At 42.5% G+C, this 26,116-nt stretch overlaps 1 protein-coding gene across 1 annotated transcript in view; it reads right to left on the reverse strand.

The window, feature by feature from the left end:
- LOC117488992 (low-density lipoprotein receptor-related protein 8-like) overlaps positions 1-26,116 on the reverse strand; it is a 130,116-nt gene that overhangs the window by 69,749 nt on the left and 34,251 nt on the right. The window contains 1 exon segment of the mRNA XM_034138206.1: positions 18,237-18,359. Coding sequence (XP_033994097.1) covers positions 18,237-18,359 — 123 coding nt within the window.

Genomic DNA, 26,116 nt, shown 5'->3' on the forward strand with positions numbered 1-26,116 from the left:
GGTGCATTTAAGCTTTCGTTTTTGATGCTTTTTATACTGGGTCTAAATGGCTTTGAAGTCGGTTTGCATGTTCTTTTAAATCAATTGAAGCATAATTATATGTTCTCTGATAGCATCAGTGCAGGAAACAGAGACAATTATGCCCTGTGATGTCTTTTCAGTCACTTCTTTTTAGACAGCTGTGAAGAGCGTCGAGTGAGCAAACAAGCCTAATGATGGCTGAAGGAACTAAAGAGGGGAAGGGGATGATTAGTTCAAATGGATGATTACAGCCGAGTAGGCCTGTCGCGATAATCAATAAATTGACTTATCGTACGATAAATAAAAATGGACTCGATAACTTTTCTGAGCTCGATAAATTGCCGTTTGCATGCGTGTTTGTTTACATAAAGATGTGACCAGCATTTTAGCCAGGCGCGCTGTGTCTGCCGGCCCGGCGCGATGTGAGGGGCGGGGCTCACACACAGCCCATGACACAGCCAGGTCAGGACGGTCAGGTCAGGACGGTCAGGTCAGGACGGTCAGGTCAGGACGGTCAGGACACTCCGCGTGCAGCAGTGTGGCAGCCAAATTAGTAATATAGAGACAAGCAGGAGACAATGTGTGACTTACTCGAGGGGAATTTGAAGTTAAATGGAAGTGGTTGCAAAACCTAATACCACATCTCCGGTGTGGGAATATTTTGGATTAAAGCCAAATCAACGAGGCGAACCTACGGACTTGAATGAGCCGGGCGGTGTGTCGCATTTGTTTTAAAAAGGTAGCAACAAAAGCCAGCAATACGACCAACCTTAAACTGCACCTGAAACATAACCACCCCATTCCGTTTTCCCAGCTGGTAGCAAACACGGCAGCTGGAGATGGAGAGTCCCCACCTTCCCGACAGTTTACAATCAAAGATGCATTTGCCCGACAATGCAAACATGTTGGCGTTCCTTGCTCGAAAACTTTGAAATACAGATTTGGATATGGCCTGTTGAGGCATCTGGGTCTTTGTATGGACAGTGTGTTACGGTTTTGTATTTATGTTTTCAGTTTCCACCTTTGTTTTGAAATGTTTTCCTCCTTGTGTCTTCTCTGTTCCTTCTTCCTGTGTTTGCCTTCCTGTCGTTAGTTTCCCTGGTGTGTCTGATTGTGTTCACCTGTTGCCCTTGTGTTTCTGCCTCCCTTACCCCAGCTGTGTCTTGTCTTGTGATTACCCCTCTCTGTATTTAGTCTTGTCTTCCCCTGTGTGCCTTGTCGGTTCATTGTTGGTTTTTCCTGTCTCCCTCCATGTCAGTCACGGTCAGTTTTGTTTGTATTCACTACCTTGTGCTATCTATGTTTTTTCATGCCTTGTTTTTGTGCTCATCGGCTTTGGAATAAAGCTCGCCTTTTGTTTATAGACCTTTTTCCTTTTTGACGTCTGCATTTGGGTCCTACCCTTTCCACATTACCTAACAGAATGAACCGACCAGAATTGGACTCAGCAGATTCTGATTTTTTGTTGCTACAGGCGGAACGTCTTGGGTACTCTCTAGAGCAGGGGTTCCCAACCCCCGGTCCGCGGACCGGTACCGGGCCGCGGAGGTGTTACTGCCGGGCCGTGAAATAGCTGTGAGTTTATCGTAATATTTGCAGAATTATAAATATATAAAAATATTTTATCATAATATTTTTTTCAAAAAGTGTTTAATTTTCGCACCTATGCCACCAGTCATATTATTTCATCCAGTAGCTAGTTAATCTTTCACTAGAAAACCGTTGAAAATGGCTTTTATGATGTTCCGAGGGATTCGGCGGCTCAGCCTAAGGTCTCAGCCTCTTGTGCGCACGAGCATGTTACCGGTGCGCCAAGTAGGAAGAGGAGCGCACAGGAGAGAACCGTTTGATTGCAGACTGTTATGTTTATGTGGGGAAATGGTGGTGCATACATTATTTGAGATATATTTCAAACTCGGACTTCATTTTAAGGACATGTCGGCCAGGGGTGTAGAGCTATTTGTTTAAGCACTGGATTGGCAAAACAGGAGAGTAAACCAGTATGCCTTGATCTATGAATTAATGTCCGGGACTCTCACGATCTGCTGCCCGCAGCTGTTTTATAGAAGGAAACCCTCCTTCATGAAATGGCTGCAGCATCAGGAGGCAGCGGGACGTAGGCCTATACTCGGTAAAGAGCTGTGCCTTTTTACGCACCGCCTTCGCTGTGTTTAACTTAATCAGAACAGTTTAAGAGTGACTGCAGGCTGCTACGTGTTAACCACACACACATCTACACACATCGAACTGCCCGATTACTCCCCCTTTTATTAGTTTTATGAAGGAGATGTCCAGTCAGTCACCAAGGCGCATGATGTGTGTGTGTATGTGCTCTGCTCAGCTCAGCTCTGTGTGTTCGGTGTGTTTGTGTCTGTCCGACACCGGCATATATGCGGCTGTTCCCAAAATAAATTAGTTTAATCTTAATCTCGATGCTTAATGCTGTCGGGAGTGCACCGGAATGAACGACATTTTCCCAGCATTCACTGGATTATCCGTAAATCATACAAACAAAACCAAAACGTTGATTTATCTGTTTTCCCGTTTTGGTTTAAAAACTGAATAACGTCGGTTTTTTGGTTTTCCGAAAAACCAAAAAACAACACCGGTTCTTTTTTAAACTTTGTTAATATGTTTTGGATGCATATTGTTCTAGTATTTGTTCAGGCTGTTACATACAATTAGCCTCTGTTGCTACCTGCTGGTGGTGAGTAAATATTAAAATCAGTTAAAATTGACAACCGGTCCGCGATTTTTTTTTAATGTATCTACCGGTCCTTGGCACAATAAAGGTTGGGAACCCCTGCTCTAGAGTACCTTTTTTATACCTGGTATGACGCCACATCTATACGGGGTAGAGTGGCTGCTTTGAAGGAGGCACGCCAGGAGGTTGCTCGCAAGCCCTGGCTCAGGGGTTTGTTGCGTGAGTGGCTACAACATTTTACATGTAGTCCTGGAAGCTTTTCTCAAGCCTCTAACCCTTTCCTGGGATCCGACTACTGTCCTGTTGGAGGTCCACGGCGTCTCCAAAAGGCCTCTAAAGAGACGCAGGGCCAGGATTCCAGCCCGTGCCCCAGCAGCCATGGTTTCAGCCCCAGTTCTGGTCCCAGCAGCCATGGTTCCAGCCCCAGTTCTGGCCCCAGCAGCCATGGTTCCAGCTCCAGATCTGGCCCCAGCAGCCATGGTTTCAGCCCCAGCAGCCATGGTTTCAGCCCCAGTTCTGGCCCCAGAAGCCATGGTTCCGGCTTCAGTTTCGGCTCCAGTACTGGCTCCCCGGCCGACGCCAGCCCCCCGTGTTTTGTCAGTGGTTCGGCCCACTCCAGCCCCTCGTGTCCTGTCGGTGGTCCGGCCGACTCCAGCACCTCGTCTCCTGTTGGCTCTCCAGCCGACGCCAGCCCCCCGTGTCCTGTTGGCTCTACGGCCGACGCCTACCCCATGTCCTGTACCGTTGGAGGTCCCGCCGACTACTCTTCTGCCGGGGGTCCTGCCAACCCTATGTCCTGTGCCGTTGGAGGTCCCGCCGACTACTCTTCTGCCGGGGGTCTTGCCAATCCTATGTCCTGTCCCGTTGGGTGTCCCGCCGACTACTCTTCTGCCGGGGGTCCTGCCAATTCTATGTCCTGTGCTGTTGGAGGTCCCGCCGACTACTCTCCTGCCGGGTTTCCTGCCAACACCAGATCCTGTCATGTTGGGGGTCCCGCCGACACCTGCTCCGCTAGATTTCCTGCCTACACCATATCCTGTCCCGCCGGGGGTCCTGCCAACTCTGTGTCCTGTCCTGTTGGAGGTTCCGCCGACATCTGTTCCACCGGGGGTCCTGCCAACTCTGTGTCCTGTTCCGTTGGGGGTCCAGTCGACACCAGCCCTTGCTCCATCCGGGGTCCCATTGACACCAGCCCATGTCATGTTCAGGATCCCGTCTACGCCTGTCTCGTCGGCTCCGGTTTCTGTCCGGCCGATACTGGGTCCTGCCCGTCCTCCGGAGTTGTCCCGTCAGCACCTTCCTGCCCGTCCTCCGGAGCTGTCCCATCAGCGCCTTCCAGCCCGGCCTCCGGAGCTGTCCCGTCGGCGCCTTCTTGCCCGGCCTCCGGAGCTGTCCCGTCGGCGCCTTCTTGCCCGGCCTCCGGAGCTGTCCCGTCATGGCCTTCCTGCCCGTCCTCCGGAGTTGTCCCGTCAGCACCTTCCTGCCCGGCCTCCGGAGCTGTCCCGTCGCCGCCTTCTTGTTCGCCCTCGAGCCCGGCCCCCTGAGTGCTGCGGTGTTCGCCCTCGAGCCCGGCCCCTTGAGTTCCCCAGCCGTGGTCTTCGCCCTCGAGCCCGGCCTCCTGACTCTTCCAGCCACTGCCTTCGCTCTCATGCCCGGGCCCCTGAGTTCGCCCGCTGTGGCCTTCGCCCCTTTTTGGACTCTGCCTTGCCCCCGGGCGGTCCGCCCGGGACCCCTTCCGGGCCCGTCCTCCGGACCCCCTCCACCCGCCCTTTTGGTAGTGGTTGTGCGTCCCTCCTCCGGGCCCCCTCCGCCCACCCTTCTAGAGGTTTTGGACTTTTTGGGGTTGTCTTGGGACGTCTGGAATCCGTCCCTTGAGGGGGGGGTTCGGTTACGGTTTTGTATTTATGTTTTCATTTTCCACCTTTTGTTTTGAAATGTTTTCCTCCTTGTGTCTTCTCTGTTCCTTCTTCCTGTGTTTGCCTTCCTGTCGTTAGTTTCCCTGGTGTGTCTGATTGTGTTCACCTGTTGCCCTTGTGTTTCTGTCTCCCTTACCCCAGCTGTGTCTTGTCTTGTGATTACCCCTCTCTGTATTTAGTCTTGTCTTCCCCTGTGTGCATTGTTGGTTTTTCCTGTCTCCCTCCATGTCAGTCACGGTCAAATGTATATACATTTGAATATTATTTCACATTTCATTTGCAATGTTGAATGTTCAATAAAAAGTTCTGTTTGAAAGGATGTACTTGAATTATTATTATATATTATTATGTCAGTGGTCTAAAATGGTCTTACAACGGTGCCGACAATATTATCGTTTATTGCAATAATTTCCGGGAAAATGTATCAAACAAAATTATTTATTGAGACAGGCCTACAGCTGAGCAATATCTTAAAGAAGACTGGTCAGGGAGGCAATACAGAAAACATCTTAGAAATGTCTAAGATGAAAGAGGCAAGGAGGTGGTTTCTTTGAGAGAGGAAATAACACGGTGTCTTGAATGAATTCGATGTAGGTTCAGAGAGGACTAGAAAGAAAACAAGAATCTGACTGAGGAAATGAACCGAAGCTCCGGGGGCACGCCAAGAGCAAGAAGCTGTGTAAAGAGGAACAGGATGAGGAGACAAACTGCTGCTGACCTTTCAGGTTGTTTTTCTACAGCCAAATCAAAGCCATCCGCACCGAGTGGAAAGAGAAGAAGGAGGCGAGGCAGAGCGTAGACTTGAGCAGAATGAGAATCCACCGAGGGGAAGGCGAGCTGTCCTGTCCTTTTAAAGGATGACTCTTTAATGAACCGTGAGCTCTGGTACTACCAAATCCAAACAAAGACACAAAACTTCTCTAGGACAAAGAAGTAGGGCTGTACCGAATGTCAATCATTTGAAGCTTCATTCGGTGAAACCTCAATAGGAGCATCCAACATTTGATGCATATATTATGACCCTGACCAAAAACCTCAGTTTACATAAAGTGGTCCATGAGATTCAATTATTTAACCAAATGTGATTTATGTTGCTTTTAGACCACCCTTTTAACACATTTAACCCTAACTCACAAGCTAAAGAGCCATTTTTGTTTTGACTGCATTGCAAATGTTGTATTTGAAAGGCTAAATGCCAACAATTACGATATAAACCTGTTTTGAGAAATGTTGACTTTTGGACATTACTACTAAAAGTAATGGAATGTTTGAAACACACACGTTCGAAACAATTCTATGCCACCACCACTGGAATATCATTTAATAATAGTATAAAACTAATCTTAATGTAGCCTAATCTTAATCTGCAAATCTGAATAAATACTGGGTTTTAACATAATGAATGGACACAGCATTGGAATATTGATTTAGAATTAACATGTGAACGCTTTAAAGTCTCAAAGCTTTGAAATATTTGGTAAAACCTTACAAAGCAGTGATTGAAATGTCTCAGCTTTTTTTAAGATGTAGGTAAAAGAGTTTTTAAGGCAAGTATTTTTGAAGGCAGAGCCGGAAATTGCCATTGCAAGGGCACCATTTACTAAAAGCAATGGGATTGTTCCATTCGACTTATAAAGTTTAGAAAATAAACTCTACGGCAAACACATATTAATTACTCACATTTTGTTCAAACTATCCCTCTAGTAAACTGGGCCCTCTAAGATGAGACTCTAACCAAAAACCATTGACTTCGAGACAAGGGAGCAGGGAAGTGCTTCAATGCTAACCAATGTCCTGGTTTAGGACTCCTGCACTACTCCCTTAGAGTTTTGCTTAAGAAAGCGGCCACATAATAAAAGCCAATTACTCACAGACAAACTGACTGCCAGGCTGTTGTTTACCACCAGAGTGAAAAACGAGGGCTCATCTCCATTGTGGCGTTTTGGCAGCAGATCTGTTCACAATGCAGCATCCTTTTTACAAGACCCAAGGCTGCATTCAGCTCCACATTACAACGCTTTAATAGCTTTTTTATTCATTTGATCAACGCAATTGACCTTGTTATTACCGACAGCCTTTTCTCCCTAAACTTGGGAGTGGATACACTCTTTGATTTTTTAGTTGTCACTACCAGACAATTGATATATAAATGTGATAAAGAAACAGAGCAGAAACATTTGTGAAACTGGTCTGATATAATAAGCCGCAGCTTCATAACGAATGTAAAACGACACTACAGCTGACATTGAGATCTTGGAAGTGCTCATTCGCAGCCTATTCATGTAGGTTAACGTTTATGTTGCTGCCTCCAATTGACGATGGATATATGACAGCCAGTTACATTTAGTAACATGCTTACTGCTTCAAATCCTCATGCAGAATCAGAAGAACATGCATCCCAGTGTTTTACAAATGTATTTCTGAGTAATCCTGACCCTCTTTTCAAACCATTGCGTGTTCATCTATCTGAGTTTGTGCATTGTCAATGTTCAGGTCCTGATGGTGTATTAGATAACTCTCTGCCTCATAGCTAAAGAGACACAAAGCGCTTCAATAATTTGAGTCATACTCAGATTCACCGCTTCATTAAACCGGGTTAGCGTGGCCGTGTCCTCAGCCCCTGAATTATAGATCTGGTACAGCGGAGAACACTTGCTGCTTGAAGACTACAAGATGGAAAATTGTTGTTTTCCACAAAGTGCATATGCAAGTTCTTTACTGTACATCATGAGCACCATAAGAGTGACTACTTCAAAAGCTGGAAAAAGCCAGAATAAAATGGCAGTTTTGGGATTTTTAGGTGATGGCAACACATTGGACTGGTAGACAGTTTATTCACATTCACACCTATTTGCAGTTTAGAATAGTCAAATCTGTGGAGTTAAAACAAGCTGCTTCTCAACGTTAACTGACAGAAGTATGCACCGAGTCATCCTACGTGATGGCTTCCGGATTGTTCAGGCAATGTTTCCATTTACAACGTTTATGATAAAAAAATGTCTGGTGTTACTGTTCAAACTTTACTGTCACCTGGAGCTGCAAATGACTTCGGTAGATTTATTAACTTGTCAATTGACAGAAAAGAAATCCCTTACTATTTTGTTGTTGTTATTAGATGCAGTAGCACTGTCATCCATTATCGACATGTCATAAACATGTATTTACCACAACTAAGCCTTACAGGATCATTTGTAGGATCCTTGCCAACATGGTGAATATTTGCTCCCCCAAAACAAGGCTAAAAGCAAAGCATCATCTGGATCATTTACTGAAAATGCAGACGTGAAGTTCCACAAAAGGATGTCAATTTCCTGAAATAGTTTTCAGAGCAACAAGCACATTTCAGAAAATTTTGAGCACAGGTTCGCACTGAAACGCACCTGTCTCCTTATGAACTCTATTAAGTGTTTGTGTGACAAAGACTAACCATGGGTCAGTCGGAGTTAACCCACATTAATTGCAAAACGATCAGGTTAATATTTGTAGAGGTATATCAACCATTTCAAAAGACCAATAGAATCATGAGAGTCACGTCTTTAATAGTCCCATGGTTTCCCACAGATCTTAAATATATAAGGGGGGGGGGTGCTATTGAACTGTTCGCCGGAGCCTCGCAGCCGAGTTACTGCGGAGCGCATAAAGCAGATCCTTCACGCGATAGCTAAGCGAACAGGTACAGGGGGGGGTAGTTAATCGATCGCAGATGGCGTCGTGCTCGCGGACGGATAAAAAAAGATTAAACCTAAATGGGTCGTGCTATATACTTTGGCGGGCGTTAAAGGTAGGGTAGGTAATTCACTTCAGAAACACGGCACGGCTAAAATAACTGGATGGCCTACCTGCCTGTCAGCCTTCCATCTCGTGCACAAACTTATCTCGTGCCCTCATTGGTCATGTGCGCGTTCGTGTGTGTTGGAAGAGGGGCTCTATAAGGAAGTCTGAAGGAAGGGGCAGATTTTTTTCGGCTGCGTACTTTCAAATTCTAGCGCACTCGAGCTGGTTTCTCCATTCTTACCTACCCTACTGTACCTTTAATATACCTGGGCGGCCTGCCCAAGTAAAGTCTATGTGTGGGAAACCCTGAGTCCATATATGACGTTTTTTGAGTGTGGATGGAGCAGATCCTCCTTTTTTAGTTTTTAGCCTGCCGTCTTGTGGACACACTTGCCAAAGCATTAATTCATAGGTATAAGTATGTAGTTATTTCGGCATATGTTAATGTTGTTGTTGTTGGTTTCAAAGCCCCGCCTCCTCTTGTTTGAGTGACGCGAGTCAACACAAATGATGCCGCTGTAAAACTGGCGTGAATTACTGCAGGGCAATTCTTTGATTGGCGTCCGTTGTGAAAGCACAATAAGAGTTACAAAGCAGATTAATCATAAATCTCTGCAGAACGTTTATTCGGTTTCTTATTGGCAGTGTCCATATGAACAGCCTACAGTCAATGTACCTGCACACAGTACCTCTAATAACAGCACTATAACAAACATCACAAACAAATGAATTCAAAATGATGAAACAACACAGAACTGTAGCTTCCAGTGTGTGCAATCCAAACATTTACCAAGAAAAATGTCCCCATTATAAAGTCGATAAAAGGCTTTATAATAAACTCCCCCGGAAAATTCTCAACGGGGTTTGAAGCTCAGTATCTACAAAGAGGTTTATATAAGGACGTTTTCATCAAAACCCCTTTCAGAGAAATATCTTTAATCCACTGAAAATTACATAACACTTGAAAAGCATAATGTGGTAGATTCCAACTGTGCAGCAGTTCAGGGTTAACCATTAGAGATTAATTTAAAAGCAAAGGAGGACAAACTGACATGCAGAGCTGAGCTAAACTCTGAGTTTAGTCAGAAGACGTAAGTAGCAAACCCCCCTTCACTCGTTAGATCCTTAAAAATGGGAGTGGGGCTATGAAGAGCCGGGTTGGGAGGGTTACTTTAAAAATGTGTTCAAATCACCTGTAAAAAAAGTGCTCAGTATCTTAATCTAAGCTCACAAAGCAGAAATAAAATATGTTCCTTTTCACAAGAAACAGAATATTCTCTTACTTCATTACATGGATTAAGTCAGTTGTCAACATACTGAAATGTCCAAACCAAGAAAACCACAGGGAATAAAGATCAATACAGATTTAATTATAGGATAAGCCTACAGAATAGTTTAGTTTACAAATGTTGTTTTAGCTTTATACATGAAACAGCAAACATGGCACTTTAGTTAAAGGGGCCCTATTATGCTTTTTCGGTTTTCTTTTTCCCGTAGTGTGTTTATAGGTTTGTGTGCATGTAAATGGTCTGCAAAGGCTCCAGAGGGAGTTTCTCTCCCACACACTCCCCCCCTGAAACGCCTCCATTGGACTCCTTTGTTTACTTTGGTAACAGTGATATCACTAAGTAACACTTGCGCATCTATTGGCTAGCACACAAACATTGCACGAAATAGGCTAAGAGACAACTCTATGTGGTTGACCAATCACAACAGAGCCTGCAGCACAGGCAGTATGAGAAAAATAAAGAGCTTTTTGAACATTAAAGCATGGAGACATGTTTATGGGATTAGTTTTGTGTCATAAAGATAAAGCAACACTTTCTCAGAATCAAGCAAAACTAAGAGTTTAAGAGAAAACAAAACTGAGTCAAGCAAAATAAAATTAATTAAAATAAAACTATAAGTTTGCAGTTCTTGTTGCTTCTTTCTCAATGATCAGACTTTTGCTCACGCTGCAGCTCTCTCGTTTGCGCTCCCTAATTTTTTGTTTTCGATTCTGACACAAACATCCCAGGTGGGCGGGACTTTCAGGGGTGCGTCCCCATTGGTTACTCAGTTTTTGGGTGACAGCCCAGTCCTCCGGCGATTGTACAGTGCAGCTGCGGTAGCTGAGCATGGACAGAAGAACCCCAGAAGAACCAGCATTTCAATTATTATAATACTACAAGTGAAAATATATGTGAGTATTGATCATTTGTGTTGTTTGTGCTGTACTATACGGTCTGTTTCTTTATTGTGTTAAGTGAGAAGTAAAGAAAAGCTGTGCAGTTAGCTACATAGCTAGCAGTGAGTGAGCGTTCAGACACCGTGAGACAGCGTGGTGTCCAGAGGTATTATCCCGTTTTCCCACTTCCTCTGAGGGGACAGCACGGAGGGGGGCATGAAGAAAGACCTGCACCAGCTTCATCCACGCTGGGCGTTGCCGTTATCACTGGCTCAGTGTCATTTCATTTGACCAAATGTCTTTACATATACATTTAATAGATTTTATTATTATCCACCATTTTGTTTTATGTCCTTTTATTTAAAACATTCTTTGAGACTTCATCTTCTGGTTCAAATTTCAATAAATATAATTTGTATAATCACTCTTTTGTCTTTATTCTACATGAAAATGTTAGAGATTCCATTCAAATCTGTTGATTATTCAGATCTTCCTCAGGATAGGAATAGTATGTCGAGTTTTTAATGCTAAATGTATATCGTTTTCTCACAGGATATAGAATGAGACAACACAGTTTGCATCCATTGTGAATGCTTCAGCTCTTCAGACCAACATAGTAAGATGTGAGCATGTTCCTAATTGTGTTGGTGTGCAACCTACAGTAGGTCTGGTCTGTTTAATAAAGCAAATCTGCCACTTTTATATTGTAGAGTTTGTTAAATTAAAGCAGTCTTTAATTGTTTGTCCTAAACATAGCAATATATGCTTTTGAAATGTAACATGTCTTAACAGTATACAGTTTATATTGTGTATCACCTTTAGCTTGAAAATACATAGATGTGTTTTTTTATCTATAAAATAAATAGATAGACAGACAGACACTTTATCGATCCCAAATTGGGAAATTATTTTAAAGCAGCAGTGTGTTCAGGTATTACAATGTTTAAAGTTGGAATAAAGTATAAACTACACAACACAAGTATAATGCACAGCAATCCATAAGATAAGTCCGATATGTTCATGAAAACTCCCCAGGAGGCACCGACACAAACGTGGCAGAGTGGACTCCGGAGTTTGCTGCATGAGTTGCACTGTATGATCTGTGGTGTAGTGGGCTGTCACTCAAAAACTGAGTAGCCAATGGGGACGCACCCCTGAAAGTCCCGCCCACCTGGGACGTTTGTGTCAGAATCGAAAACAAAAAATGAAGGAGCGCTAACGAGAAGAGCTGCAGCGAGAGCAAAAGTCTGATCATTGAGAAAGAAGCAAAGAGAACACGTTTTTTTTCTCTTAAACTCTTAGTTTTGCTTGATTCTGAGAAAGTGTTGCTTTATCTTTATGACACAAAACTAATCCCATACTTGTCACAGTAGAGGCACAAAATACAAATGTGAACCTGAAAATGAACATAGTAGGACCCCTTTAAATAAACCCTTGACATTGACCTGCCTTCCATGACTACACTGGGTCCTTACTAAAGGTTTGAACTTTTGGAATACGATTCAGAAAGAAATCCCCTTGCAGACTAAGTGGCCTAGGAACGTATTACTCTGCATTAGGGCCACTGCAGAAAGTGTTTGTTCCTTTTCTGTTACTCCCCAAGCCTGACAAAGAGCACACACGGAGTCAGTGCTGTGGCCAGGTAGCAGCTGGCTACAGAGGCCCACTTCCTCCATGATTACACATTAATCTAATACAAAATCTATGAGCTCTGGCACTTCCCAGAGTCATTCATATTTCAGCGCTTGCGAGTAACTCACTCAGTGTGGCCCGAATTTGAATTCTTAATAAAGCAGTGTAATTCTACTCCAGCGTGTAATCGGGAAGACACTCAGTGAGCCAGAATGATTGTGGCACAGATGTCTGCTGCGCCGAGTCCGAAAGGCTTTAGCCGAGTGCATATGTGTGAGTACTGTATGTTTGCGCACATGTGGAACAGAAATAGAAAGAAAGTGCAGGAGAGTTCGGGGGCAAACTGAAAGAAAAACAAGATGAGGGTTGTCTGCATGTGAGAGCGCAGCCTCTGCTTATCAGGCTTCAGCATAACTGGAGCATGATGCATTAACGTGTACGCTGTGCTATATGTAATTCATCTGTGTAAAAACAATTGTGCAGACACCGGTCTCTGCCATTTACATAATGGTACATTTCCAATCTCTTGCATGTTAAGATTGGATGCACTCTGTGTGGAAACACGCCCTTCCCTCCGCTGTTAAGACAGCAAAAACAATCCTCACTTTAGCAAAGTTTAATGATCAATTTGAAGCCTGGTAGATTTTGATTTTAAAGTGAAGCGTTGCATGTGATTGGAGCGTCAAAGTGCAATGTTTAAGATATGGAAATTAAAGTTGAACCAATTAAAAAATCAAAAGTCAAAGTATTAATAGCACCGTGTAGAAATACTCTATTACAAGTAAAAGTCCATCTTTCAGAAATACAAATGTTTAGCATTAAAATGTGCTTAAAGTACAGAAACTGAAAGAACTGTTACTTTCTGAATTTAAGAAACATATATATCATATTACTGTATTATACTTTGCAAAGATGTGGTCATCACTTTAATGTTGATTTTGGTAAAGTAGTAACTTTTCTTTAAAGGGGACCTATCATGCAAAATGCACTTTTGTACGTCTTTTATACATGAATATGTGTCCCCGGTGTTCCAGGGAACTCACCAAGTGTCAGAAAACACAACCCTCTCTATTTTCCTCCATACCCAAATCTCTAAAAAAGGGGCTGCAACGGATCTGATAAAAACTGATCCAGATTTGAACACTTCAATGACGTCACAGAAGTGGCGCTACGGCTATTGGGCCAACTCTCCACCTATCAGGGGAATGTGGGGTTGGGCCACGGCCGGCCATTGCCGCTCAAAAGCAGACTTCCCGTCCATAGTTACCATGGTTACCCTTCTGTTTATTCTCCGCTGTGGCTTTTTTTCTCCCTCCCCGAGGCAAGCGTTTGCTCCCGCTGCTTTAATTCCATGCAATCCCTCCCCGTCGAGGCAAGCACTGTAATTCTCTCCGGTTAGTCCACCAGCAGATGACAAACACCCACCTCTCCGCCTCTTCCAAGGAACGAGGGGAGCATGCGGCAGAGTTTCAGTTTCAGTTTCTTTCGCCGGTCAAGATGTCCGTTAAAGTTTAAATCTTCCGGACAAAATTAGAAAAGTGCCGGTCAAAGGTCTTCTTTGTTATTTATTGAGCTTTAAAACAAATGAATAACGACTCTATAGGCCTATAACAATATAATAAAACACGGAGGACGGAGATCTTTTTTTCTCCCCCTCTTGACTTGATCAGAGCACGGCTCCCCTCTCCTGCAGGGGGGCGTGGTCAGCTGCAGCTCATAGAATCAGCCCAGTAGACAGCAAACAGCACATAGAGCGAAATGAGGCATGGCTAAAATGCATGATCTGTTTGGTATTTTGAAAACAGAAACGTATAAATATACCTTATATAGGTATGGCCCTACAATATATAATTTAAATATAGCATGATAGGTCCACTTTAATATAGATACAGCCATGTAGTTTTAACTTTTTAGTAGTAAATTATAAATGATTTGTTGATGAGTTGGATTACTTATCTGGTTTAGACTCATTAAGGTAACTAAAGCAGTCAAATACATGTACAGTAGTGGGATAAAAATGTGCTAACCAGCTAGCGCCTGCCTGTCCCACTTCGTTGTAGCCCTACATTAAAAAAATGCACTAATATAAACTAAATAATAAGTGGTTATTGACTTGATGTCAAATACGACTATCCACAGTTTGCAGAGAAATGTCCTGAAATTAGCATGCTAACCAGCTAGCACCAGGCTATCCTGCTTTGTTGTGCACTAATATGCCTTTATACTGTTGCCAGCAATATCTACTGAAATTAGCATGCTAACCAGCTAGCACCAGGCCATCTTGCCATGTTGTCACTTGCTCCCTGAGAGGCGATACAGAGTGACAGATGCACAGGTCTCATTATGGCTTTATAATTATTTATAATAAGTGGCTGGCACAGCAGGTAATGTACCAGAGAAACGGGATAAATGAGATAGATGATAGCCATTTACGAGTAGGTGGGTCTCTGTTGCTTGAGATATTCGCACAAAGTCCACCCTTGAGTGTTTTTCCCCTTCTCTTTTCACTGCAGTGTGATTCAGTTGGATCCACTCAAACTGAAAGACGGATGTGATGAAGTGGATCTCACTAGCAACCCCTCCATTCTGGATACAGCCTCGATCCGACACTTCTTCTGTGGAGCATATAATGAGGAGGGCTGAACAGCGGTAGGGACGACTTGTATTATAATTTGACTTTTAGGAGGACAGAAATGTTTCCATTGTGCCTCCAGCACAGTCCAAAGATAACTCAAATCCCTCCACCTAAAACGATCCTAAGTTCAAACAGAACCACAGCAAAATCAAACATATTTCTCTATTGTTGTTTGTAGAGTGAAGTAAAAACCAAAAACAAAAATGTTTTCCAGTATTGGCGTTTGCTGAATTTTTACATTCCAACATCAAGTCAATACATAAGAGATTTCCATATAAATGGCTTTCTTCTCGGCCCAGATCTCTATCTTTTTATTCTGCAGCCAAGAGATGAATCCCTCCTTCATTTATCTTTAATTGGATTTCCAATATAAACGTGTTATCCTTCAGAGGTCCCTTTATGTCTCCCTCCTCACACACAACTTTCTGGTGGTGACATCAGAAGCTTTGCTCGGATTTTACATTATTCATCCATGCAGCCAAGGAAATGGACCAAAACTAGGCAGAATACCCTCTGAAAGATGTGTTTGGCTTTTTCTTGATACATTTCCCGCGCCACAATAGCGTATAAAAACAGTTCAAAGATCAAAGCCTGTTAATGCTGGGTAAACCAGAGATGGTTAAGAAAAGAGAGTGACAATTTCCGTGTATTTATGTCACATGGCTTTTCCCCCTGCCATACGTCTGTCAGGGTTAGCAGGAATGCCCAAGAGCAGTAAAAATAAGATGTCAAGTAGTCTTAACAAAAAGTGAGCTTTAGTTTACAAAAAAGCTGATGACAAATATAAACAAAGAAAAACTAAACATATTAATTTAATTTAAATCTCAGAGTTAAAATCTAAATATATGTTTGCTGCTGCCACACACTTGGCTGAAGGCAATTCTTTAGTTTAATTGGGCAGTTAATATTGTGCAACAGCGCTGCCGCTGTATACTTTTGGCTCTTTATATGCACAGCTCTTTCCCCACTGAGTAACAAATGGAGGCAGTGTAGTGTATGATGTTGTTTTACTGTAAATGTATTAGGATAACATTTGCCCGACGAAGACCTAGTAGGGTTAAAACGCCTGTTCAGTTGTAACACATTTCTGAAGCAGTTTGTCTCTGCTTTTCCCCAAGACATCATTATTTATTGATGCAGTGCTTTGAGCTCCATCTGATATCTGTAATCCCAGGAGAGACACAAGCAGCCATGGGAGGAAAACGGAATTAGCATTTAAGAAAGAAAGAAAGAAAACAATTAATAGCTGGTTCAAGCCTCCCACACATGGGCCCTGCTTAGTTGTGGAGACCTCAACTCGCCTAACCCCCCAACAAGGCCTGTGTGTGGGTAGACTGGCGCAGACTAGTAGCCAGCGATCCTTGGCTCTAACAGCTTGGCAGAGAGGTAATCGAGGCCTTACTGTGCACTCTCCATCAGACAGCGCTGAGTATTGGAGTGTGTGGGCGAGTGGAGGCAGGCGAGGCGGCTGAACGGCAGCCAGAGCAGAGAGAGCAAGGTAAATCAGCGACCGAAATACAGCTGCTTCCAGAGTCTAATTAAATATTGTGTGAAAAACAACTGAGATGGAGGTGTGACAGCGTATGCAGATGCATTGCGCAAAATGCCACCGTGATATCAGCCAGAGCTTCTTCTTTTTTTCTTAGAATAAAATATTTGATCGTCTGCAACAGTACATCCCACTGTGCCTCTAAGATGCTACAGCTAAGATAGAATTGAACACAGACGACAATTCAGAGAAAAGGAAATGTAGGTGTCATACAACCGGGGTTAATCTACCAATATTCAAAACAATGTTGCCAACATCTACCAGAGTTTACGTAACATCCACACGGCAAAAATCTTGGTCCAAAATCTGCATCACTTCAAATGGCCAGCAGGAGGTGATTCAAATTGCTGTGAAAATAAGTCCCATTGTGTAAAAGACAAAACAAATTCCCTTACCCCTCTCTTGATTCATTATCTCAGTTTACTTTTTCCGGTTGTGTTTATGGCTTCAATTGTTAATTTGAAGTCTTCTTCAATACAGCATGATCTACAGCCAGGTTCATATAATCTATCAATAATCACTGAAAAGAAGTCAGACGGGCGAAACGTGCAAGTAGTCTCTGAAACATACAGGTTTTTGTCAATCGTACTTGAAATGCAGTAAGTATGGGGATGGTATCATTATTACCAAAACAGCAAACACCTACTACAGTTTATTGGACAACCACAGCGCTGGCCCCAAACGGCAACTTCCTGGTCTTAAAAACCAGAGCTGATGCAGGAGTGCCTAAAATCTGAATTCCTTCAAATTGTCAGCAGGGAGTATCTACATTGGTTGCAAAACATTTTTTGAGATTGTATAGAAGTCTATGATAACATGACCATACTTCTCACTTGATTTATTACTTCAGGAACATTTTTCTTGAAGAGCTTATGGTCTTGGTCTTGGTGTTAAGTTTTACAGTATGATGTGAAATCAGGACAGCAGATAGCCTACACATCTTCCGGCGCAGACTGAAAACTCATCTCTTTCGACTCCACTTCGAGCGATAGAATTACTAACAAATCATTTCTAACAAAGCACTTATATACTAATAAAGGACTGGCTTATCTAAAGCCAGTTGAGTAGCACTTGAAATGTTTTGGCTCTATGAAACCTGATGTACTTATATGATTCTGTTTTCTTCAAGTTTGTATCTTCTTGGTCGAATGCACTTATTGTAAGTCGCTTTGGATAAAAGCGTCAGCTAAATGCAATGTAATGTAATGTTGTACTGTAAATGATAGTCCTATTTAGTAAGTGAGTGAAGAGTAAAATAGATGTTTAGGGTCGCATAAGGGCGGGGCTACCATGTGACTGACAGGTCGATACCACAGTAAAGTACGCTTCTATTTAAATGCACTCCATGTTTATAGGATGGAATTTAAACCATTTCATTGTTTTCAGTACATCAGAGTTCATTTTAACATTAATGAGCATAAAAATGCCTTGTTAAATAGCTTGTTGTACTTAGCTCCGCCCTCTCCTATCATTTCTGATTCCAAAAAACAGAAATGTTGAAGCCAGAGCATCCAAAATTGCAGTCAACAATCCAACTGGTGATGTCCGAGTGTCCACTTCCTATAGACAGTCTATGGATGCCCCTCAGGTTGGGACAAACTGGTTTAAATAATAACGCTAAACCTCTGACTTGTTACCTGACTAAACCTGACCATAGGTCTGACCCCTTTTGTGTGTGTTGGTTGCTTTGACAGACATTGTTGTAGCGGTTACTTTGGAGATTATAATATTCATAACCAAATCATGTCAAACCTACAAAAATAAGACCGAAGTTGAAATAGACAGGAAGTGTCCTTGAAAGATGTCCTTGATGCGAGCAGCTGAATAGATTCACTTACTGCAGGTCTCCTCTGCCTCATCAGAGCCATCGGGGCACTCTGGTTCCCCGTCGCATCGCCAGCGTCCCGGGACACACTGGCCATTTAAGCAGGCGAATTCTGCGGGGGCACATGTCTTCCTGGCTGCTCAGAGAGAGAAAGAAAACCCAGACATAGAAGAGAAAGTGTGAGGACAATAGCGCAAAAAGAGAGCTTAATCTCTGTCATGAAACTTGTCACATTATCTGAATCATCAGGCTCATCATTTCTCCCATTACACCTATGCTCTCCATCTCTCATGATAAACCTCATTAATTATCTCCCTTTTCCCTTTTTACTTGAATTTATAGAGCTGCAGGACTGAGTCCTATGACTCGGAAATTAGTTAGCATTTGACCTCATACGCATCCCTTGTCTCAAAGTCAACAGAACAATAGCCGCATTTAGCTTAGTGGTCTTACGTGAAGAGATGCCAAGTTCTTTTTAAGTGAAATTCCGCTTCAACTACTATAACATTTGTTTTAATGTATAGAAATATTATTGCTGAACAAAATATGTCCGTAAATACCGCACTCATGTATATGACGCCGAATGTTAGCCATCTTTTGCTCAGCGGTGATGTGGTTCATTGTAGCCTAACATTAGTTTTTTACTTCTGCCAATTGAGTTTAAGCTTTAAAAAACAAGTGGTGCTAATTTGTGGTCTATCCTGCTATACAAAATGTGTAAGTATTATTAACGTGTGATTGCAAATATTACTACTACTGGTCTCCAAAAGTCTAAACTGTCTTTCAGCTTTTCCATCGCAGAGCACTGAAATGGATGCTAAATGCTGAACACACAAGCTCAGCGAAGTTAAACCTTTTACCTCCCAAACCTCTTATCACAGAGAGCTACAAGCCAGCAAGGCCACGGGGCTGATAAACATGTGAAGCGTGTCGAGAATTGAATTTCAAAAACATGTTAGGAAAACGCCATTTAAGCAAGTAGAAGGAAATCGAGAGTTATCAAATTGTTCCCGTAACAGCCCCAAGCTTACCATGGTTGCTACCCAAATCATGCTAACCCTGGGTGTTCAAAGAGAAACGTGTATTTCTTCACACTCTCCACCTGTAGCACCTAGACTGCAATCTTGGAGAGTTAGCCAGAAGCAGACAGAGGTCAGAGACATTCCATTTCCTCAGACTGTTACTCTAAGAGGACCTGCAGTACGTAATAAATCACCAGCTAAAAGGCCCTCTGCTGAGCTTGGGGTTGTCACACAGCCACAACCCTTCCTAAGATAGCCCTATCTTGGCTCTGATGCTGCAAATTAGATATAGCGTTTAGAGCTGTGCGGGGAGCTTAAGCTTAGCGGAGTGGTTGTTAGGAAAGAGAGCAGGCAGTGATTTTCTCAGGGGTCTGATTTGCTGCGCTCACACTTAACTCTGCTCCCACTTCTACAACAAGTGTTCTTTCTTCAACTTGGTAGCAGATAGCAAAAAAGTGCAGACTGTGACAGTTTGACTTTTTAATGTATTTTGAAGAGTTCCAGCTAGGTTTCTATCCTGACATTTAACATGGGTCAGTCACAACTGCATAAAGGTGTACACAATTCACACGCAACACATTGAATGCCTTAAAAAAAAAAAAAAACACAAACTATATATTTAAATATTCAAATCCATTTAAATAACACATTTCGACCAAGGTCATCTTTTTAAACATTTGTATTAAAGAACAGTCCACAAAAATACGGTTCAGTTAGTTCAAGAACAACGAACAATCTTCAGTTGGTCATTACATTACTTATTTATCTGATGCTTTTATCCTAAGTGACTTAAATACACTTGAATACCGTAGACTTGAATACAGGAGCAGTTTGGGTGAAGTATCTTGCCCAAGGAAGCTTCGACAGCAGGGGCGAGGATCGAACCACTGACTTCTTGATTGGCAGATTAGCCCAATAACCCCCTGAGGCATAGTCAGTCAATCAGTCAGGCAAGGGCAAATTCAAACAAATTGTAAATTATTTGCAGCATCAATCTGCCATTCCAAGTTGTAATTAGCTTTTTGGGGAGGGGGAGGGGAGTTCAAAAATGGTGTTATCAATGAGACAGAGGGCCTTTCTCATTTCATTAATTTCCCCTCCTCGACTCCTTGGTCCTCCGGTAGTGACCCGGAAATGGATTTCAGTGCGCCATGTTGAAGGACATCTCATTTCTCTAAATGCACTTCGAGGATCGAGGATCGAGCATCGAGGAGGCTCTCTGGAGGAGCTATAACCGAGGATACACTGATGGATCCTCCGTGGATGTATTTCCGGCAACAGTGATGTTTAAAAGAGTCGTGACGCACGGCCGGACTTATCTCAGCCAATGACAGCTCTGCAAACTGCTGGATGTTATTTTATTAACTGCTTTAATCACGACGCGATGTTTACAGTGAGAACAGCTGTGAGGTCCGTGCAGAAAGCAGAGCAGTGTGTAAAATATATCACTCAGTATAACAGGCCTACATTACTCTCTGTATTTGTATGCTGTAGTTTAGTAGATATCTACAAACAAAGAGTTGATATTTTTCTAAAACCATTTAGTGCTTCACATAATAAAATACACAACGGCTGTAGCCTGATATATATGATATGCTTTAGGAGCTGTAGGTGCGTGTTGTACAGTGTGTGTGTGTGTGTGTGTGTGTGTGTGCGTGCGTATATGCGGCGGACAGACAGGTCTCAGTTGGTTTGGTGTCCTATGCTTACTTTTAATACTTGTAAATAAAACTTTTGGCCCGTAATTTCATTGTATCGACCAGAGAGTGTGGGGGGGGGATCCAGCCTCTGATAGTGTTACGTTATTATGAGAGTGCTCTCATACTTGTTTGAATCTGAAATTGTATATATGTCCACATCTGTAGCCTGTTATTGTCTCATTATACCGCACTGTGAATGAATTAAATGTAAATATATAAGTGGTCATGAACACATCTGTCCATCAGACAGAGGGCTGCTGTGCCTCCTGTCATCATTAATGGACGTCTCTTTAAAATGACCGCTCAGAGGAGAGGAGTTCTCATTTCTCTAACCGCCTGCTGCTTCCCCTCCTCTCTCCTCGGTTCCCCTCCTCAACTCCTCCGCTCGCATCTCCTGTGGGCGGGACTGAGACACGAGGATAGGAGTCGAGGAGGGGAGTCGAGGAGGGGAACTAGAGAAATGAAAAAGGGCCATAGTATATATGAGCTTGACGTCGATGCGTTGGTTATAAGGCGTGACAGGAAGTCTTGACAGGAGGGTATCGCCAGAGTAAGACAGAAGAAAAAGGTGAAAATAAATTGCCAACCAGGATTTAGGAAAGATTGGAATTTTAAAAATTGCTATATTAAGCTTATTTTCCGTAATGATTTTCCTTGTTCTCGTGTGTTTTCCAAAAAACTGACATTTAGGGGAGCTTTATTCTTTATTTCTTTTAGGACACAACTTCAGCAGAGCACTGCTTTGAGCCCATGAAAGACAACAGTTAAGTGTCTGTTTTATAACTGCTGCTTCAACAAGTGAAGAACGAACAAATGAACGTTTTCAGTACTGGTTGCAAAAATGTGCGGTAGATGTAATTTATGCAAATGAAGGGTGGTTCATGTTGACTTCCACAGTAACTGATCAATACTGAAAGAATCTTTTTAAAGTGTTACATTCAGAATGGAATTTGTTGTAGTGTAACTGTGTCAGTGCCAAGTCATTTTACCCAGTGCAAAATCTGGACCCTTTTTTCTGAATCCATCCTCTGACACCTTTTCTTTTTAGCCGTCTTTCATTGGACATAAAATTCCACTGAATTGTAATTCTCACATTTACAGTACGGGTCACTGAAGCGTTATCTATGATGTGGTTGTAAGTCTTCTAACGGCAGCGACGGTGCAGGGAAGCCTGCCGCAGAGAAGCACTCAGATTAGGAACCGCTTGTCTCTAATTCTAAATCTTGTTTAATTGCCCTCATTCTCAATTATCTCCTGTGTCAGAGTGCCAAAGTCAAACCGATAAAGGCTCATCTTGGCATGTTGATGCTATGAAAATAAATTATGAAATGTCTAATAGAGTTGCTCTAATAGGACGGCGGCGAATGTGTTATCAGCCTGCAACCACAATCAGCGAACCTTGTTTCAATTCACTTCAAGAAATGGAAATTACCATTAGTTTTCACCTTCTCTGCAAAACGTAATGAACTGACTCCATTAAACTACTCAGACACACAGTCCCACGCCTCCTTTGTTCCTTCGGGTGTCTCCATTATCTGAAACCCAAGCCCTTATATGTTTGTCACCAAAGAAAATAAACACAATCTTGTTTTTCTTAGATCGCACAAAGAGCGGAGGTTTTTCCGGAGCGCCGCTTAAGTGCCACTTGCCACCTCATTAGAGAGCAGGAATGTGCCTTTGTTAAAAAGGTGGAGACAGATGATTATGGGGCAAATAAGGGTTATGACATCATTTTAAACAACACCTCCCTCGAGTGTATAAACTCATTAGCACTGCGCTCGCATTTAAAGACCCAAAAGAAAAACTCGGGTGTATCCAGCAACACAAGTCGCACATTTTAGCATGAAGCAAAAGTAATTTATCACTTTTGTAAGTAGCTTTAAGAGAGACACACAAACACACAGGAGACCCTAAGGCACACAATAGTGTTTAAGGGAAACAGAATAATTAGATTCATTGAAATCCTGGAAGATATAACAACATTTTATTGAAATAATTAACTAATTGACTCCCGTGAGTCTAAAAAAAGAGATCAGAAGAATTGAGTAGGCGACTCATGTGCTGGTTAAGATTGTGCTTAGGTCTTAAATGGACCCTATTATGCTCATCTTCAGGTTTCATATTTGTATTTTGTGCCATACTTTAATGTTCAAAAAGCTCTTTATGTTTCTCATACTGCCTGTGCTGCAGCACCTCTGTTCACCCTCTGTCTGAAACCAGAGCCCAGTCTGATCTGATATGCAAGATTCAACAACATTTTGATGGAAATATTTAATTAATTTCACTCCCATGAGAGGAAAAAAAGAGATGAGGAGAATTGAGTAGGCGGCACATGTGGTGTTTAAGACTCTGCTTAAGACTTAGTTTGATCTTTTGACAAAGACCTTGAAAATCTTCCGTTCATCCGCTACGTGTCCACGTTGTTCAGTTTCTCCCCGAGAAATCTCAACTTCTTATCCACCGGAGCCTGCTACTCATTTCAGCGGAGGTCTATAGGGGCCATGGTTCACTTGGCAATAATTACCTAGGCCAGCTCATGCCATCTGCTAGCAAAGACTTTCTGTTTTAATTAGGAGAGGTTTTATAAAATGTTAGGCTCGTGGGGGGCTGAGAGGGAAGAGTGACAGGAGAATGAGAAGAAGGGTAGATAGAAAAGCTGAGAGGTTGCAGAAGTGAGCAATAGCAGCGGGATGGAGAGTGACATACAGTAATAATGCTTTATGGAATCTAAATGGAAAGTGTGATACTTAATAAAAATAGGCAATATTATAGGTGGCAGGGATAGCACTTACTGAATGTCACACACACACACTTACAAACACACTCACTCACACTCCCTGGTCGACTATTAGTGGTGGACATTTACCCAGAGACACAGCTCCGGTGCTTCTGAAAAAATACCTTAAGGAACAACAGAACAACAGCGATCCAGATTTGTGTGCCTCACCTATCGTGAGCATTACAAATGGGATGTGACACGGACAGAATGAGGGAGTTCACCCAGCCATGTTATGTCTCCTGGAGGAGGTACAGTGGGAAGGAGCTCCAAGCTCCAACAACCACACCTGGAGCTCCCTCCTCTGGGGCCGATGTTTCAAATCCGTTTCATCTTTCTTAAACGCATTTCATTGTGGATGTGAGTGGCAGACCTATATGTAGTTACATTACCTTGGTTTATGTTGAGCTTTGTATGATATTAAGATATAGAGACGTCAGTTTAACTCCCCACTAATGCGACTGATGTATTATTTTCCTCAGCAGCCTAGATGTGTCAAGAGTATAAAAAGCTGCAATGAAATCTGTGTTATCCTGCCTTGAGGAGCAGCTAAACAAGCTGTGTTGTGGCTCTGATTACGTCAGTCTGTAGGTTGAACAAAAATCAGATGGTTCAAGCCCCAGACTTCATTATCAGTTTCTCCTACTCTGTAATTGTTAGCTTCCTTCCACCATTAGCGGTGCATTCGTTTAGAGCACAGTTCTGGATTGATTTAGCCAAACTGCACCATTGGGAGTTGTAGTTAACTTCTCAACTGTACTTTTGATATGCATAGGTTTCTACCATCAACTTTTAATAAAAAAGAAAAAGATTGATGTACATAATTTTGTCCTGATGATTTACCTGGGACAGTTTCGTGTCTATGCACTATATGTGAGTCACGTAGCCTTGCGGGGAAAATGAGTGAGAATTTTACTCTCAGAACTATTTGGAAAATGTATTTTCACATAGCAACTCTGTTCTTGCAACACTTAACATATCCATCCACTTCAGCTGTACATTGTATTTAGTGCTGATTATAGCAAACGTTAGCATGCTAACATGCTAAATTGAGATGGTTTACATAGACATCAGAATATTAGCATACATTGTTATCATTTAGATCAAAGCAGGCCTCACACAGCCATTAGCTTGGCAAATATTGGTCAGTTATCTTAATTCTGACCTAGGCTAAGTTGAGAGTATTTTTCAGAGTAACAAAAACATTATTATCGGAAGCCCTTTTCTGATTTGTTTGTTGTCAAGATGAATGACATTAAACATTGGTACAAAATATCGACAATGAGCTTCAAATACTCTGTTGAAGTGATATTAACCTTTGTTTGAAGATGTATGTGTGAGTATAAAGTAGCTAGATTTACATTTTAGAACTGAGCTCACTCAATCATTCAGTGATGTTCAAGAGCAGAGCAGCAGACAGCCTCCAGTTATCTGACACACTCTGTAACCTTTTTTTTTTTTTTTTTTTTTTTTTTTTTACCATGAAGGATATTAATGACAGCTTTCTTCATTTGGAGGCCTCGAGAAGCTTAATAGGTAATGCAGTGATAAGCACATACTCCTGGGCATTAGAAGACAAATGGCCTCATTAGCTCGGAGTGAAGTAGGCGAGTGTTGTCGAAGCAGGAAACGTAATGTATCCTGTTGGCTTAAACCGCCATGCAAATGACTAAACCGTCCAAAATTAATGGGGTATCATGGTACAAGACACAGCATGGCATCAACAAGCAGTGGGATCAGCTGTTTTTAAATTGCAATGATTACAGAATCTAATTAGGCTAATTTGAGCGTAGAGGTTTGCAGGAAGTGCCAGATGCACACGCAGAACTTTCCTATCTAATTTATAATTTAATATATCTCAGCATAAAATTCCACCTAGATGAATTCAAGGTGTAATAGAGTGAGCAAGTAATTTCTCCTAGTGATTCCAACACCTTATCTAAAATGTACTACGCCTTGTTTCTGTCAATCAGGCCTGTGTGTAGAGAATTTAGCCTCTTGGACCAACAGAAAGACTAAAAAGCCAAAAGGCACTAAGTAGGGATGCTCCGATCGATCGGTCACCGATCGATATCTGCCGATACTGACTCGGTGCTCTCTAAACATGCCGATCGCGAGAGCCGATCGCATGACGTAAAATACATGACACTTTTCTCTGTGCGCGGCAAAACAAGCTCGCCAAAATGGCTTCACCGGTCTGGCAGTATTTTAAGGTGTCCGAAAAAGACAGTAAAATAGCGGTATGCAATGTGTGTGAAGCAGAAATCCTGCAGCTCCGCCTGCTGTGACGGACCGGTGAGCGGAGCGAAACACACAAGAGTTAGACCTAACACACTAAGCTATTTTATCTACCTCTGGAACAAGCTAAACTAGTTATAAATATATTTATTCTTCA

Source organism: Trematomus bernacchii, unplaced genomic scaffold (genome assembly GCF_902827165.1).
Source record: "Trematomus bernacchii unplaced genomic scaffold, fTreBer1.1, whole genome shotgun sequence".
Taxonomy (NCBI): Eukaryota; Metazoa; Chordata; class Actinopteri; order Perciformes; family Nototheniidae; genus Trematomus; species Trematomus bernacchii.